This window comes from Phyllostomus hastatus, unplaced genomic scaffold (genome assembly GCF_019186645.2).
Source record: "Phyllostomus hastatus isolate PE091 unplaced genomic scaffold, TTU_PhHast_1.1 phas_scaffold_317, whole genome shotgun sequence".
In the NCBI taxonomy this organism is placed as follows: domain Eukaryota; kingdom Metazoa; phylum Chordata; class Mammalia; order Chiroptera; family Phyllostomidae; genus Phyllostomus; species Phyllostomus hastatus.
The window spans coordinates 11,417,134-11,434,444 of NW_025334023.1; the positions used below are offsets into that span (position 1 = coordinate 11,417,134).

The window sequence follows — 17,311 nt, forward strand, 5'->3', positions numbered from 1 at the left end:
GAATGAAGTAGTAAAAAGGCTACAGGGGATGTTGCAGATAAGAGCAATACTTTCTCACTGGAAGGCTTCAGGTTAGGGAAGCAAACCTGAAACTGTCCTCATTACTGGCACACACTGTAAAGGGCTTTGCTGTGTGGGTAACACAGCTAGCTTATCTGAGCTCCTCAGAAGAAACTCTATTTCTTTAGAAAAACACCTTCCTTTTCTGACTGATGGTAAGTACTTGCCTGGCAGCTGTTCTGCATGCAGGGGTGTGTATCCTGAGTGGGGGCATCTTCAGTCCTATTCTCAGACTCTGCTCTCAATCCCATCTGTTGTCACTATTCTAAAGTCTCTGAGTTCCTGGGTTCTGCTAGCTGGTTCTGCACCCTCCTGAGTTGTGAGTCTTTCCATACAATGCTGCCATGCTGTGATGGGCCTTTTTGTGGGTGGCCTCTTTGGAAACACAACTTGAGACAGAGTTGGACAGCACATGGCCCTGCCTCTATAGATGATATATGGCTGGGACTACTTTGCTCTGTTTCATCAATCTATACCTTCCATGTGCTTTCCTTAATCAAGTGTGATGGAATCTTTTGGCCCTTCCCAATTTGTTTACTGTTAAAGGATTGCCCGTTTTTTATGCTTCAGCTTCCTCTTAATGGTGTCAGGAGGGAGTGGAGGTTAAGGTGTGGGCCACATCTATCAACTTGAACCTGAAGCAAGAAGCTAACAATGTTAATGGGGATGTTATTCTGCCTCGTTAAGTCTGGCATAGTTATAGGTGATTCAATATAAATTTAAAAAACAGCAGTAACTCTGGGTAGAAGCTCAATTAGACAGTTTTATTGTCTCCATAGATCAAATTAACTGAAAATCTGAAATATTTCTACTTATTCTATGCTAAGCAAATAGCAGTTTAGGTGAAAAATATATAAACACATGATCTTTTAAAGTACTTCCATAAAAAAAAATCCTGTGTAGTTGGTTTTCCCAAGATCATTAGGAAGGAGAATTTTGAAATAATGATATTCCAATTTCAGTTGACTGCCGACACTCAGTGGCATATTACTTTAATGGAAAATCCACTAAATACCCATTGGCCTATGCAAAGTGAAAAACAACTTTCTTACTATGTACTCAGTGACAGCGATTATATACCACAAAATCTCTCTCTTTGACAGCCAGCTGGGTACACATAGCATTCATTGACTTTAGTGTCCTGGGCTTTATAGACAATTACTGAGGTGTCCCTTTCTAAATATTCCAGCAAAGCAAAATTATTTCTACTTCAAATATTTTATTTTATATTCAAAACTGTTTTGTACGAATAAATACATACATGCATTTAACAAGTGTATAAAGTAGGTCTTCAAACTAATCTAGGTTATAAAAATAAAATTTTTGTTTGTTTTCCCAGAACACTTTTGCCTTCTACTTTTACAGAGAGTTGGTGAGTCCTATGCTACTCTCCCTTTTGGCTAAAGAGAACCCATGGTTAGAAGGAAAGGTCCTGCTTAAGATTAACAATAGATGGCACAAAGGCCAGGATTCAAAACCAATTCTTTGATTCCACAGTCAGTTTTCTCTCATGATTGCAGGGAACAATATTTTTTTTAGGGTATTATTCACTAGACATGAAGCAAACTGCTCTATACCAGTTGGAATAATAAAGTATAGCTAAGAATACTTTTTTTTTTAAGAAAAGGAATCATCCTTGTGTTATGAAGACAAGGTAAGGCCTTGGCATTTTTGGCTTCATCTTAGCAGAGAGTTAGAATTACTTATTGCATCTATCATGGAAGTCATTTCATGTCAGTGGAAAACAGTGCAAAATGCTTAAATATGCTTATTGGCAAGCTGATAATAAGCTTTGTGAATACAAAGAAAGAAGGAAAATGTTTGGAAATGGCTTTAGAAGGAAATGCTATTAGTTAGCATAGCTAGAGGAAGTCTTTGTGTTAATGACCAAAATGTGGAATGACAGCCACTCTGCCAGTGGCTGTTTTCATAAATAACAAGGAAGGTGATGTGGAGACCAGTGGTAAGCTCAGCCATACCCTCACCTGTACCACAAACAACACCTCAGTCACTTAGCCTGCACCTGGACCTTCAGAGCCACCCCAAATGGTGGGTTATTAAATTTATTTCATGACTTGCAGGCTTAGAGTTAGTTCTAGTTCTTTATCACTTTTTACTCTAGGGAGCTCTTCACTATATCTAACTTCGCATGCACATAGTTTATGAATGTTGTGACAAATTCAACAATACTTTTTCATGTGACATTATAAAAGATGGAGTCAAATCTGACTTCAAATCGAAGCTGTGATACTTTCTATGTAGATGCTCTGGGAAAATTACTTAATCTTTTTGTGACTTAAGATTTAGAAAACAGGCTGCCTATTCATAAGAGTATTTTGGAAATAAAATAAGATGGATGGATAAATGGATTGATTAATCAATAGATAGATAGCTAAATTAGCACTCAATAAATGTTTGTTTCTTTCCTCTTCCCTTGAAGGAATATCTGTGAATTTATACTATATTTATTCCCAACAAGTGCACATTTTGATTATAATCTCATTAAGCACCTGATGAAACTCCCTTTCCTGTCGATATAGAATCCTAACACTGTCAATCTGTTCTTGATAGAATGATGCCCATCCCTTTGTTAACTGGATGTCCTTTTCTAGGCTCTTTACACATATCTGATTTAACATGCAGGTTCAAAACTGATCACAGTGCTTTGGAGAATGTGACCAGAAGCTGAGCATTATGAAATAGTTTTTCTGAATGATGACACTTTCCAGAAGAAAGAAATTGAGGGATGTGGTATGCACAGATTTGCATTGCAGGTACTGTGCTGATTGGCTCTCAAGCCCAACTGTAGAATGTTCACAGGCTGTGAAGACAATTTCTTCTCATTTGTCTAAATGGTCTCTGTGTCTTAAACTTACTAATGTATATATTATACACAGAGATGTATATATATATATACACCAGAAATGTAACAGCATTTTTTATTCTGGTCCTAAAATCTTTCTTTTGGAGCTGAGGTTGAGCCAATATATAGAAAATGCTTAGATTATTCTTTAAAATGTTTAATAAGCATTTAAGTATAATCCTGGTAGTTAAAATATTTTATATCAATATAACAAGGCAATGATACAGACTCAATGATTTGAATGGATTCCAAAAATGATTATTAGTTCTATATATATGAATATGCCTCTCCAAAGTGTAGTAAAGTCACCAATCCCTGACTGTTTTAACAAACTATTATTTAATATAAATGAGAAATTCCCACCTGAAAAATTAAGTATATATTATGTATAACAACAATAGGAAAAGTTACTATAACAAAAACACATAATGTTAGTACTATTATAAAATTAATGCATATGAATTTAATTCTTGAAAAAATAACCCTTTAAGAAATATTATTAATATCTCCATTTTACAAATGAGGAAACTGAGGCACAAAGAAACCAAGTAACTTGCTGTCATGTAGCTAGTAAGTTCCAGAGCAAGGAGTCTAGTTTGGATTCATGATTTAGACCAACTGTATATTATTATAGAACCAATCTCTATGAAGGCTTGATTGAGAACTTCTTGTGTGTGTATGTTTTTTGAAAATGGAATAGAATAAATGTTGCAATGAGATAGTGTCCTGTTGAGAAAAAAGTTACTTCTCCAGACCTAAGTTACATAGCGTGGGGGCAAAAGTAGTTTTACAGTTGTGAGTACATGAAACAAAACTTATTATTTTTTAAGTATTGTATTGTTTATGCTATTACAGTTGTCCCAATTTTTCCCCTTTTGCCCTCCTCCACCCAGGCTGCCCCCCCCCATTCCTACAATCTTCACACTGTCATCCATGCACAGGTATTCTTGTTAGTATTTATGAACTATTGGATTATTTTCCATGTGAACTGCAAACCTACTTTTGCCCCACTCTGCATTTAACCTATAACCTTCATCTCTCTGTTTTTGTTTGTTTCCTTTTTACTAGAGGAATCTAGTAAATGAAGTGGTCTGATGTTCTAGAGGAATTAAGTGGTCTGATGTTCTTTACCATCAGAACAGGAAGGAGGGAACTAGCAGGAGAAGCCAGTGTCCTTTTGCAGGGAGTTCAGTGTTCGTGGACAGGCTGTATTCCTTTCATTTGCCTTCCCTTGGGTCTGGGAAAATTCAGTGGGTTTCTTTGGCTGAAAGCAAAAAGGGGCACTCCATGAAAAGTGTTTATAAAAGTTGTGCTGCTCTAGGAAGGAAAAACTAGCATCTCTCTCCCAGGTGCATGCCCATTTAGCTGTGGAGTCTACTGACTTGCCCTGTTACTACTGAGGTTGGAAAAGAACTCCAGGGAGAGTGGAGGCAAGGATTATCTCCAGTAAATTCCACCTGGGAAAGAGGGCTGCTGCTTGTGCTTGCAAGTCTTATATCTGAAGCTGCCAAGGACAGATGAGAAAGGAAAATTATAGGTGTGTGAAAGACTGCTACAGCTTGGATTAAAAAAATGGTGAGCACATCAGCAGACTACAGTGTGCTACCACCATGGTTTTGTGGAAGAGGCAGCTGAATCACCCAGGGCACCACAGAGCTGGAGGAGTTATTTGGATCTCAGCACCAGTGCGTGTCTGGTTCTCCACCCACCCAGACTACATCACCAGGGACAACAAATGCAGAGTAGACAGCCACAGTAGAATGATAAGGAATGCCATTCCTCTTTTCCTTCTTTTTGCTCCAATATTACCAAAAGATAAATCTGAGAGAAAGAAAGGTTTAGAACAGCCATTCCCAACAAGTACACTGCAAAAACTTTTAAAACATGCAAGAGCTGACTATTTAGTCAGGGGCACTGATCTCTTTTCCCTTAGATTGTCAAATGAAAAAATGACAACAGCCAACACAATGGTCCAGTGTGAATGAATCAAAATTATATATTTTTGTCAGATAGATAAAATATATATTTTTGATATACCACAGAATTTTAGTAATTAGTTTTTGTGTGACATGAGATGAAAAAGGTTGAAAATTTCTGATCTAGATGGTGGTATGAGAGAGACAGAGAGAGCAGACAACACTTCTATCAACTCCAGAATACTTTGGTAAAACTCAAAACATAATTATGTTGGAAGGAGGGACTGAGGTCTGAATAAAATATAAGATTTTAGGAAAGGACTACTAAATAATAAAGTTAGAGATTCTCAGTGAAATGCCACTAAGGGAGACTAATTGGGAAATAGGATTAAACAAAACATAGCTGATAATAGATATGGGAAAATAAAATAATTTTTATATATTAACTAATTAAATGTTCTCAATGAAACCAGTTTCAATTATAAGGCAAGTGGGAGAAATATCAGGCACTTACCCCCAGCCCCTCCAGCTTTTATCTGATTGGGAAATTTAGAAATACAAAATACTAAGTCCTCTACATGTAAGCCTGTCCAACCAATATCTCCATTCTCATCTCCACTGCCTCACACACCCTATGCCTTGGCACTGGATTACTCAATGGTCTTTTGTTTATTATATTTTTTCCATTATCATTTAGCCCTGTGATACTCCCCCTCCCCATCACAATCACCATAGTGTTGTCCATGCCTATGAGTCCTTTTTCCTTTTGGCTTAATCCTTCTACCCCCTAACCTCATCCCCACTCTTTAGCTGTCATCTTGCTCTCTATCTATGAGTCTGTCTCTATTTTGTCTGTTAATTCAGTTTGTTCATCAGATTCCACACATGAGTGAAATCATAGAGCATTTATTTTTCTGTCTTATTTCACTTAGCACTCCTTAACCCATAATGCTCTCCAGGTCTACCCATACTGTTGCAAAGGGTAAAATATTCTTCTTTTTTTTGTGGCTGTGTGGTATTCCATTGTGTAAATATCTCATAGTTGTTTTATCCACTCATCTGCTGATGGACATCTGGGCTACTTCCATAGCTTGGAAATTGTAAATAATGCTGCAATGGACATACAGGTGTTTATGTTTATTTGAATTAGTGTTTTGGGTTCCTTTGGATATATTCCTAGAAGTAGGATTGCTGGGTCAAAAGGAGGATCTATTTTTAATTTTTTGAGGAATCTCCACACTGCTTTCCACAGTGGCTGCAAGAATCTGCATTCCCACCAAATAGGTGGTTCCCCTTTCTCGACATCCTTGCCAACAATTGTTTGTTGATTTATTGATGATAGCCTTTCTGGCATGTGTGAGATGGTATCTCATAATGGTTTTAATTTGCATTTCTCTGATGATTAGTGATGTTGAACATCTTTTCATATGTCTATTGGCTATCCACATGTCCTCTTTGGAGAACTGTCTATTCAGGTCCTTTGCCCATTTTTCATTGGATTTTTTGTTGTTGAGTTTTGTAAGTACTTTATAAATTTTGGATATTAACCTCTTATCAGATGTATCAGTGAATATGTTCTCCCTATCTGTGGGCTGTCTTTATATTTTGTTGATGTTTTCCTTTGCTGTGCAAATTTTTTAGCTTGATAGAGTCCCACTTGTTTATTTTTTCTTTTGTTTCCTTTTCCTGGGGAGGTATATCTGATAAAATATTGCTATGAACAATGTCCAAGATTTTGTTGTGTATGTTTTCTTATAGGATTTTCATGCTTTCAGGTCAAATATTTAAATCTTTGATCCACGTTGAATTTATTCTTGCGTGTGGTGAAAGAAGGTAGCCTAGTTTCATTTTTTTCTGGATGTGTATGTCCAATTTTCCCAACATCATTTATTGAAGAAAACTACCTTTAGCCCATTGCATGTACTTGTTTCCTCTGTCAAATATTAATTGACTATAAGGGTGTGGGTTTATTTCCAGGCTCTCTATTCTGTTCCATTGATCTATATGTCTGCTTTTATGCCTGCACTATGCTGCTTTGATTACTATGGCCTTATAGTATAGTTTGATGTTAGGTAGAGTGATTCCTCAAACTTCGTTCTTTCTCAGGATCGCTGTTGCTCTGCAGGACCTTTGTGGTTCCAAATAAATTTTTGAAATATTTGTTCTAGTTCCATAAAATATGTTACCAGAATCTTGACAGGAATTCTGTTGAATCTATAGATTGCTTTGGGGAGTATGAACACTTTATTGATGTTTATTTTTCCTATCCATGAACACAGTATGTGCTTCCACTTATTGGTATCTTCTTCAATTTCTTTTTTCAGCATCATAATTTTCCAAGTATAGATCTGTTATATCCTTGGTTAGGATGTGGCCATATTTAGGTACATGTTCTTTCTTGTGCTCAGAGTTCCCCTCTTTCTAATGTCTGTGAAGCAAATATCTATAGATGCTTCAGTTCTCAGCTCAAGAGTTTTATCTTCTCTGAAACCATCCTGACCTGCTCCTCCCTCCTTCTCTGGTACTCATTCTCTGCCAGATATCCTTCCTGAATCCTTAATAAATCCCTCACATGTATTTTCTGTGAAATGCTCATGCTGAATTACAAGTATGTGTTTGTATTTCTGTCACTCCTACTAAACAATGAGCCCTCTAGAGGGAAAGAAGAGATCTTGACTTGTCAAAACTAATACATAGCTCAGTGTTTGGAATATAACATGAGATTCATAGATATTTGCTGAGAGGGAAGAAGTGAGAATGAAAGTGATGAGGCTGTACAGTTTACTTCAAGAGAAGGCTTCGTTGTGTTCTTATCTTACCCTTCCAGTGAGATGGCCCGCTGGAGAGTCACTGAAGGCTGGCGGGTTGCAGTGCTGTGTTGGGAATGACTGCAAGAAAGAAAAATGAACGTGGACCATGAATGACTTCACACATTCAAATCAGTCCTATTGTCAATAAAAGAACCAGTCTTGAAAGAAATACATTAGAGATTAAATCACTGTTCTTTTGGTGATAAGTAGAATCCCCCCAAATAAAACATTCTACCTGATAAGGTGTAATTATTTCTATATAATTTGGTTTCAACAAAAACAAATTTCATTATGATGCAATGTATTATTTTTTTAATGCATAACATTTTTTTCTAAGCAAAATTTTAAAAAGAACAAATTTGCAAATTGGGGTAGTATTTAACTCATATAACTTTGTTAGTTTAAATTTGTAACACTTGTATAGTTATTAACAATTCAGTTGTTGGATAAACACAAAAACTTGAAAAGTGGGACTTTTGGTTGCATATTCATCTTAGAATTTAATGTAATTCCATATTTTGTTTTGATTGTATGGTAACAAGCAAGGATTGATTTTGCCAATAAATGGTTGCAACAAAAATTATAATATCTAACATTTATTGAGCACTTACATTGCCTGAGTGACTTTTCTAAGTTTATGTGTTTATACCTTTTATATCTCACAACCCTACGAGGTATGTACTGCCCCACTGAACAGATGAGAATATCTGAACAGATGAAGATGAAGTACAGAGTGGTTTAGAAGTGCACCCACAGTCGTCTGGTAAATACCTGTGATTGAAATGGTATCTAGACTGTCTTGACTCTAGAGCCATTATTTTTAACCATCATATTATATTACCTTCCAAATATAAGAATTGTTCAAGTTTATAAGAACTTGCCTCACAATCTCAGAATTTTCTTTAATTAGAGATAAAGGAATATTTTTATCTGAGATATGCACAGTGACAATCCAACAGCAAAAACCAAAAGCATTGTGGGTTTCCTATGTGTTAAAATGTATAATAAAACATACTTTGGTGTGCAATTTTAGCTTGTATTATTAGTTTAATATTTTAGTTGTGAAGATGTGTACATACAAATACATTTATAAAGAGAAACCCAATTGAAATCTTTGCAGAATATGACATTCATTCATAGCTCTACGATTTCTCAGCATGTGCTCTGAAAACACTGGCTGACACAGAAAGCCACTGTAGATTGTAGATTTTCATTTAGAACCTTGGTCATTAGGGATAAGAAGAGGTGGCTTTCTGTGACTAGCATTTGGTTGTGACACGAATGGCATTTGTAGCTGATTAGAGGGAGTAGAATTTTGGGTCCTCAGCTAAACGCTAAAGAATGCTCTTTTGTAAGTTAAAGGTTGTATTCTTTGCTTCCTGGCATTTCTCACAGTGCTAAGCACCACATATGTTCACTGGACATATTTTGATAGACCAACTAAAAAGTAGCATAACATTCAGGAGCTGGCCACATAGCCATGGCCTGAGTTCTAATCCCAGTTAGGCCACTTGCAATGTGACCTTGCACAAGTTACTTAAAGTTCTCTGAATGTCAGTTTCTCATCTGTAAGATTTGGATATAATAATACCTTTCTCATGGAGCTGTTATAGTGATTCAATGAATTAAGTGTTTTGAACAGTGCCTGTTACATGGTAATGAAAGCTACATAAATGTTTATTAAATAAATAAACTAATATGATTTTGCAGTGTGTAATTTGAAATGTTTGGAACCAAATAAAAATTATTATTTAGATCACTACAGTTGGTCATATAGTCAGTACTACAAGATACATACTTTCGAGCATAGCTTTCATGATTAACATTAAATAGAAAATATATTTCTTTTTTTTATAGTATTTGGTTCCACTTATTTTTTTTTTAAATTTTTAAAGATTTTATTTATTTATTTTTAGAGAGGGAAGGGAGGAAGATAGAGAGAGAGAGAGAGAGAGAGAAACATCAATGTGTGGTTGCTGGGGCCTGTGGCCTGCAACCCAAGAATGTACCCTGGCTGGGAATTGAACCTGGGACACTTTGGTTCCCAGCCCGCGCTCAATCCACTGAGCTACGCCAGCCAGGGCTAGAAAATATATTTCTATTGCAAAACAAGAAATTAATGGAAATCAAAATGAGACACAAATTCACCCATAATTCCATTGGCTTGTCCCAGACTTTACAAAATTATCTAATTTAATTCTTTTAGCTGCCCTATAAGGTAAGTATGAGTATCCCCATATTATGTATAAGAAAACAAAATATATAGAACTTAAATAACTTGTCAGAAATCAATAGTCTGCAAATAGGGAAACAAAATTGAAAGTAAAGCCCTTCTTGTTGCCAATTGTGTGTACTTTGCTCTCTGTGCCACTGACTTTATGTGTTTGATAGCATTTTGTGTATGCACAAAACATACATAACTACATATCTTACATTTTCTCCTTACATTATAATTTTACTATTTCTGATAGGGTCTCCATAATTGTTATTTTGGAGTTATATGATGTTATTTCCTATGAATATATAATTTAACTACCATTTAATGGTTAGATATTGGATTATTCCTATTGCTTCAGTATTGTAAACAATGCTGCAATGAACATTTGATAAATTACTTTTTCTTATTTTATAAATTCTTTCAAATATATTCCTCAAAATAAAAAAAACACATTTATTAGGTTCTTGATTACTTTTCAAAAGTTTTATACCATTTTATTGTCTTGAAAATACACACACCTACACACACACCAGTTTCACAATAATCTTATAGGCACTGACATTATAACTTTAAAAAAGTTGATAATTTAATCAGTGCAACTTATATCTCTGATATGTATTTCTTTATCAGTGAGAATGATAATTTTTCCTATATGCTTATCTGCTAATTATATATATATTTTTTGTTTGAACTGTTTAATCCTTTCCTTTACCATTTATCTTTCACTGGTTTAGAAAGTACCAACAGTTCTTCTTGTGTAAAGATCAATGATGTTCACTAAACAAGATTAATGAGTAACTGGAATCCCTGATAGCTTCTTCACCATTAGCTTAGCCTACATAATTAAAACAAAGAAATATTCAGTAATCTCACTTTACTTATCACTACTTTATACTAACTACTTTATTATTCTGCCCTAAATTATTCCAACAATGTCCCTCTTAAAGTTTTAGTGATGCTATTAAATGCAAAATGTGCCATGAAGTGCTAGGAGCATTTAACTCCTTTTATATTACTTGTGAAAAGTCAGCCAGTTTCTCCTACCATGAAAATTTGGAACAAACAGAGACTTTTACAACATGTAATTACCATTTTACTCTACTAAGAAAGTCAAGGTGAATTATCTGACAGTCAAGACCTTTGGATGCAAGGTAATTTTTGTTGTTCCCAGATAGTAATGCTTAAGTGGTACTTGCATAGGGAATACTTGCAGTGGGTTTTAGGAGCTGCCTGGTGGTGATAGTAGCTGGCATTTTAGAACAGGTTCAATTCTTTCCATATTATTGGCTACATAGGCATAATCTTGCTAGTTCTACCATGACTAACTAATAAATTATAGGTAACCACAGCCTGGTTCTTACACCTCCTCTGGCAGAGAGGCCAACTGGATGTAATTCTAAGAATTGGAGTAGAAATAACCAAAGGAGGAAAACTTAAATGAAGGCTCTAAAACTTAGAGCCTTCTCCTTTGGAGACCTAAGTGCTTGGAATATTCCTTGTCTTAAACAAAACAAAACAAAGCCTATCCACAAATGGCCATCTTCCTCCTCAAATCTGTAATTTTTTTTAGACATTGTCAAACATCTCTTCTTTGAAGTATTTTAGGATAAGCCTTCCCACCTCCTCAGCACAGTTGCCATGCTGCTCTGTACTCCAACTTGTTTTCCACACATGCACAACAGCATCCAGGGCTAAGAATCACAACCATCTATTTATGTGCCTGTTTTTCCTACTGAGTCATGTGTGCTTGCAGAGCAAGGAGTAGGGATTTTCCATGTAGAGGACCCAACACAGTCAGTTAGAAAATGCTGAACTCTCACTAATGATTACTGAGAGGTTTTTTTTCCTCATAAAATACCACCCATTATTTTCATGGTGTATGTCCAAGTTGCATGTCAGTGGCTTTTGAAGATCTTTCTTTAATGAAGATCACTTAATAAAGGAATTTCTCTGTCCTATTTTTACCATCTCATTAGTGAGCCCTGGACTTTTATGAGAATTTAAGTGACAATGAGTGGTGGGTGAGTCAATGAGAATGAGGAAAGTCACAGCACTGATGCTGGGGAAGAGGTCCCTGTCACCTGGTAGAAAACCTGTGGTGTCAACACTGTACCTAGGTAGCCAGGCTGAGGTGTCAAATCAGGTGATTGTAGAGGCAAATTTTACCAAGATTTTTAAGACTTAGAGAGAGGGAACAGCATGATTGCCTTTCTAAATCATGCTGTCATTGAAAAAAATTGAGCCAGAGACAGAGACCAGTAGAGTCTTGTTTCCAATAACTCTTTGATTTTCCAAGTGAAAGACTCCCTACCTGTTGCCTAAGAAAACGACAACTGAATGGTGTTGAGAAGTACATTCCTACTGCTATATTAAATTAAAATTTTTGAGCATCTGAGTTGAAACTGTTTTATTACACATGGAATGCAAAGGTCCTAGCTGGTGGCAATAAACGGCTTTTTAATTTTCTCCATCTCTTAAGCAGTGAGAGGCAGGGTAACTGGTGCTTCCAAAGTGTGATATGAAAGCTATGTTATTTTAATGGGTAGCACAAAAAGTTTTCTTTGTCTTTTATTAACACACTGATAACAATAAACTTACTTAATGTGCCTTGTAAAGTTTCACCCATCACTAAAATACCTTCCAATGTGTTTTAAATATTCTACTTCATCCTCAACTCACATTTCTAAAGAACTTGCATCTCTTCTTGTCATGTTTAACTCCTCATCACTTTCATGAGTACCTGTATCTATCATTTATCTTCTCCCTCTTAATATTTCTTTTCTTTTCTTTTCCTGTATACTTCCTCTCTATTAAGTACACACATTAAGTTGCTACTACTCTGAAAACAAAAAAAAGAGTATGTCTTGTTGGATATCGAACCAGTACCTCAAATACAACATAATCAAACTACTATCACTTTCCTCCATGAAGCTGGATATTCATCATGTTGTTTCACTGTTACTTACCATGAGCTCTCTTATATAATTATTTATGTGTTCTATTTATATCTAACAAATGTTAATTGGGTACTATGTATCAAGGATTATGTCACGTGCTAAAAATGACTTTTTGATTCCTTAATAGTGTAGTACATACTTAATAAATACTTGATAATGAAGATGGTGAAATCAAACAAACCATTTGCTTCCATTTCATGTGGAAAACATTTTCAGTAAATCTCCAGGTATGTTTGATAGATAAAGCATCTAAGCTGGATATGGAGGAGTGTATAAATATTTTAAATGCTGGAAAGGGAAAAGAAGACTTCCTGAGATGCCAGAAGTATATGATCAAGGTCATGGAGGGAGTGGTTTGGCTTGGCAAGAGCAGGGCCAGGTATGAGGTCATGAAGCTGACTAGGGGTAGATGATGAGGAGCACTAAATACCATGTCAAGTGGACTGGACATTTTCAAGGCTGATAAGTGGAAGTGGGGAGTGTGGTCAAGATGGTACCATGTCAGACTCAGAAGGGCAAATCTGAAAATACTCTGGACAATGAAAGGAAGAGGAGCAAATGTATAAGCAGGGAGACTAATGGAAAATGAATAAATACCTATACTTGGATAATAGCAGTAGGGATTAAGAATAGGGAACACAATACAACTGGAGATAAAATACCAAAGAAGGAATGACAGAGGTTGTGGATAGTGTACTTTGATCTCCTGAATTGATTCTAGTGATCTGGATGGATAGGCATTTCTTCTGAAAGTTTCAACCTCCTTGTTAGAAGAAACCTGCTCTTTCCAGGGTACAGGGATAGTTGTGTTCTCTTCTAGAACTTCCAAACAAACCTTCAAAAGTAGACAGACTTTGATGTTAGAAGGGAGGTGGTGGTGAGAGAAAATAAATTACATTGTATTATTGACTGAGAGAATAATGAAACTTTTAACAGAACCAAACAGCACATGTGTGGATAGGAAAATACATGTGTAGGTAGAAAAATATAATTGAGTTTGGTTTTGTATAAGATTACCTTGATGTACCTGTTATACTTGTGGGAAATATGATCTACAGTGGAGCATCTATAACTACTGAAATGCTCTTTTTCTTTTGCCTGTAGTAGCCACTGAATGACAGATAGTTCTTGTATATTTTGTGTGTTATAGGCCATTGAGTTGACTCCAACTCTTAGTGACCCTATGAACACATGATGTCTACAGTGTCTTACCCTCAACAGCCCTGTTCAGATCCTGCCTATGAATTCTTTTTAAAAAATATTTTTAAAATTTATTTTTAGAGAGAGGGGAATGAATGGAAAAATGGGAGAGAAACATCAATGTGTGGTTGCCTCTTATGTGCCCTCCACTGGGGACCTGTTCTGCAACCCAGGCATGTGTCCTGATGCGAAATTGAACCAGTGACCTTTTGGTTCACAGGCCAGCACTCAATCCACTGATGTCACCAGCCAGGGAGCCTATGAATTCTTTTATGGAATTCATCTCATATTTGGTCTTCTTCTTTTCCTCTTTTGCATCTTTTTCTCCTCAAATAAACATTGCTAACACTTTTGGTTCTTTCTTTATGAGACAGTTTTTAAGATTCTTAGCCATCTTTTCTTGTATACTCTTAAGTTTTTCTTCTGACTTTTACTTAAATTTCAGAACCTATTTATGAATTCAGAGTTCCAGACGTGTTCAGAGCAGGACAGAGAGCAATGAGTAGCTAACTTTCCTCCCTCTGAATCCTTTCTTTTGTTAGAGCTGCTGAAGATAACATGGACTTTTAAAATTTGCTGATTTGTTAAGTTTAGGGTTAACCTAAACTCTCATATATTTTTGACATCAAATGATTCAAAATTAAGTCTATCATGTATTTGTACACCGGGACTTTGGCAACTCAATATAGTTATTAATATTCACCCTTGTCAAATGTAATGGTATTAATTTTGATCTAGTTTTACAGTTTTTAAAGTTAACATTGCATCATTAAATCAACTTAATAAATATTTATTGAGCATCTAATATATGCTAACCATTATAAGACTTATCTCTTTCACCTAGTATTGTATCCTTTTATGTTTTCATGCAAGTTATTAATTATAATAAAAACAAGGACTATGCATTGTAGCAAATCACCACAGGTTTCCTCAAATTTAATAGTTTACAATTTTCATTGTTGAGAGATCTTAATTAGCATCTTTATACAGATTAACTAATCTTCTCCATTCCCTCAGTGACAGCTGACCAATGCCTATAGCAAGTGGGATGCTCATGACTCATATATTTCCATTGTTTACACATGACTTGTATGCTCATTAAGAATCAGTTGTAATTGTTCTTAAATCTGTCTATTCCATTGTACTCATTTTCATAATTATGTAATTTAATTAAACATTACATAATGAAACATGAGTGTGTACAAAAGAGTTATTTATATTAAGAGTAAACTTACAGAGCTAGCAACACTTAAGAATCAATCATATGTGATTATAAACATTGCTGCTAAATTAGGTATGAGAGAGACAGACAACTGTAAAAGTCAGAAAGTATAACAAAATGTGAAATTTTCACTTAGTTTACTTTTAATACTCATCCCAATTTACAGAAATTCAAACTGAAGGGCATGGGTGATAAATTAACAGTGTGCTTTATGCAGGAAAAATGAAGAAAACTTATTAAAAATTGGATCCAGTTCTGGTCCTTTATATCAATTTATTGTACTAAACATTTTAAAGGAATTGATGTTCAATTTATATGTTGGAAAACATGTCATAAAACTGTGGCTATAAGTTGACAATGCTAGAGAAAATCTTGATACTAACATATAAAAAATGATAAAGAACATAATTTATTAACTGATCTCAGACAAGTTAAAAGTTTGGTAATTTAAAAAAGACAAGGTATAACTTGGACTAATGAGAATGATTTGTTAAAAATTAAACTGGTGAACAATGAAGAAATCATACATTTTTCAGCAAACAGATGGATCTAAATATGAAGAAATATACTACACCAAATTTAGTGCCTCAGATTTCTCATGCCAGAGCAAAGATGCTAGAAATGTGGCTTTTGGTTAAATAGCTTCAGTCAATAGTAATAGCATGGTAACAAAAAATAATTGGAGAAGCTTTATTGGGAGAAATCCCATTTATTGTTTTACATACTACTAAACATTGATTTTATTGTGCCATGATACAGTTATTTATTTTTAAGTTAAGGTGAAATAATTAAGACACACAAATATTTTTTCTATAAATAATGACTGTTGTATGCAATCTTTTGAGTAATGAATCAATTACTGGTTCTGGTTGTGTGGGTTATGAGAAGTTCATTGTATGTGTGTGTAACAGGATTATTACCTAGATATTAGTTCTCTCTTTATCCTTAAAGAATATCATGGGACACCTAAGAGTCTTGTCACAGAAGAGACCTAGAGAGGTTACATTGTGTGGCTAGAATGTGTTTAAGGTGACATCAGAACATCCAGACAATTCCTAGCCCATGGTTTTCCCTGTCCTGTGCCACTGTTACTTATTTATGCTCTTCTCTGTGACAACAGTGTATTAATGAACACAGTAGCCAAAAAACTGTCCATTCTAAAAATCCTGCTCATCACTGTTAAGTAGTTGGCAAACTCTGAAGGTGTACTACAAATGCTGGTCCAATCTCCATGACAAATTTTTTCATTAAAGCAATGATGAGAAATCCCAGTATTTTCCCCTGTGGACTACACCAATTGATAAATGGCTGGTGTTAAAGCCTGAAACAATAGTGGAATATAGTTTTTCAATACAGTAGGCACATCTTTGCCTTTTGACTGCTCATCATTCTTCTCGACTTCTGGAGTACACAAGCTGCATCTAATGCGGCAACCTATGAACATCTATTCAAAAGTTCTGTTCCTCACAGACCATTCTTTATAAACAAAGTAATAAATTGAATTTATAATAGCTTAAATCAAATATCAGCTAGCACCATGAATCCACTTACTTCCAAAAGGAAAGCCAATTTCAGTTAGAAATTTTACATAAAATATAGGCAAGTACTATGGAATGCACCAACAGTTAGAGAATTTGGAATGGGAAGGTTTTTGTATACCCATTGGAATGCTAAGCATTTAATTACTATGACCCCGGGTGTTTCTTCATTTCACACAGGAAACAAGTTTTTCAGGATAACACTTTCTGGTTTTTATTCTTTGCAACATCTGGGAAACAGAGTTGTGTAGACAAAAGAATAGAAGTATGGAAGTCAGAAATGCAGCTTTTCTCATTGTGCTCTTAATGAGAGCTCAATGGCTTGAAATAAGTCACCTTACTTACCTACTTTGTTTTGATTTTTTTCTTCAGTCTTAAGAGGAAACAATTGCTTATGCCCTCCACATCTGCTTTATTGATGGGAAACAGATGCTCATCCATTTACAATGGGGTTATGCCCTGAGAAATCTATTATAAGTTGAAAATATTGTAAGTCGAAAATGCATTTAATATATCTATCCTATTGA

At 35.2% G+C, this 17,311-nt stretch overlaps 1 protein-coding gene across 14 annotated transcripts in view; it reads right to left on the minus strand.

Moving 5' to 3' along the window:
• The window catches only part of DLG2 (discs large MAGUK scaffold protein 2), a 1,902,487-nt gene that overhangs the window by 399,440 nt on the left and 1,485,736 nt on the right, over window positions 1-17,311 (minus strand). For all 14 annotated transcript variants that reach the window (XM_045817849.1, XM_045817836.1, XM_045817835.1 and 11 more), the window contains one exon: window positions 7,659-7,727. In XM_045817849.1, coding sequence (XP_045673805.1) covers window positions 7,659-7,727 — 69 coding nt within the window. The remainder of the gene's footprint in view (window positions 1-7,658; window positions 7,728-17,311) is intronic.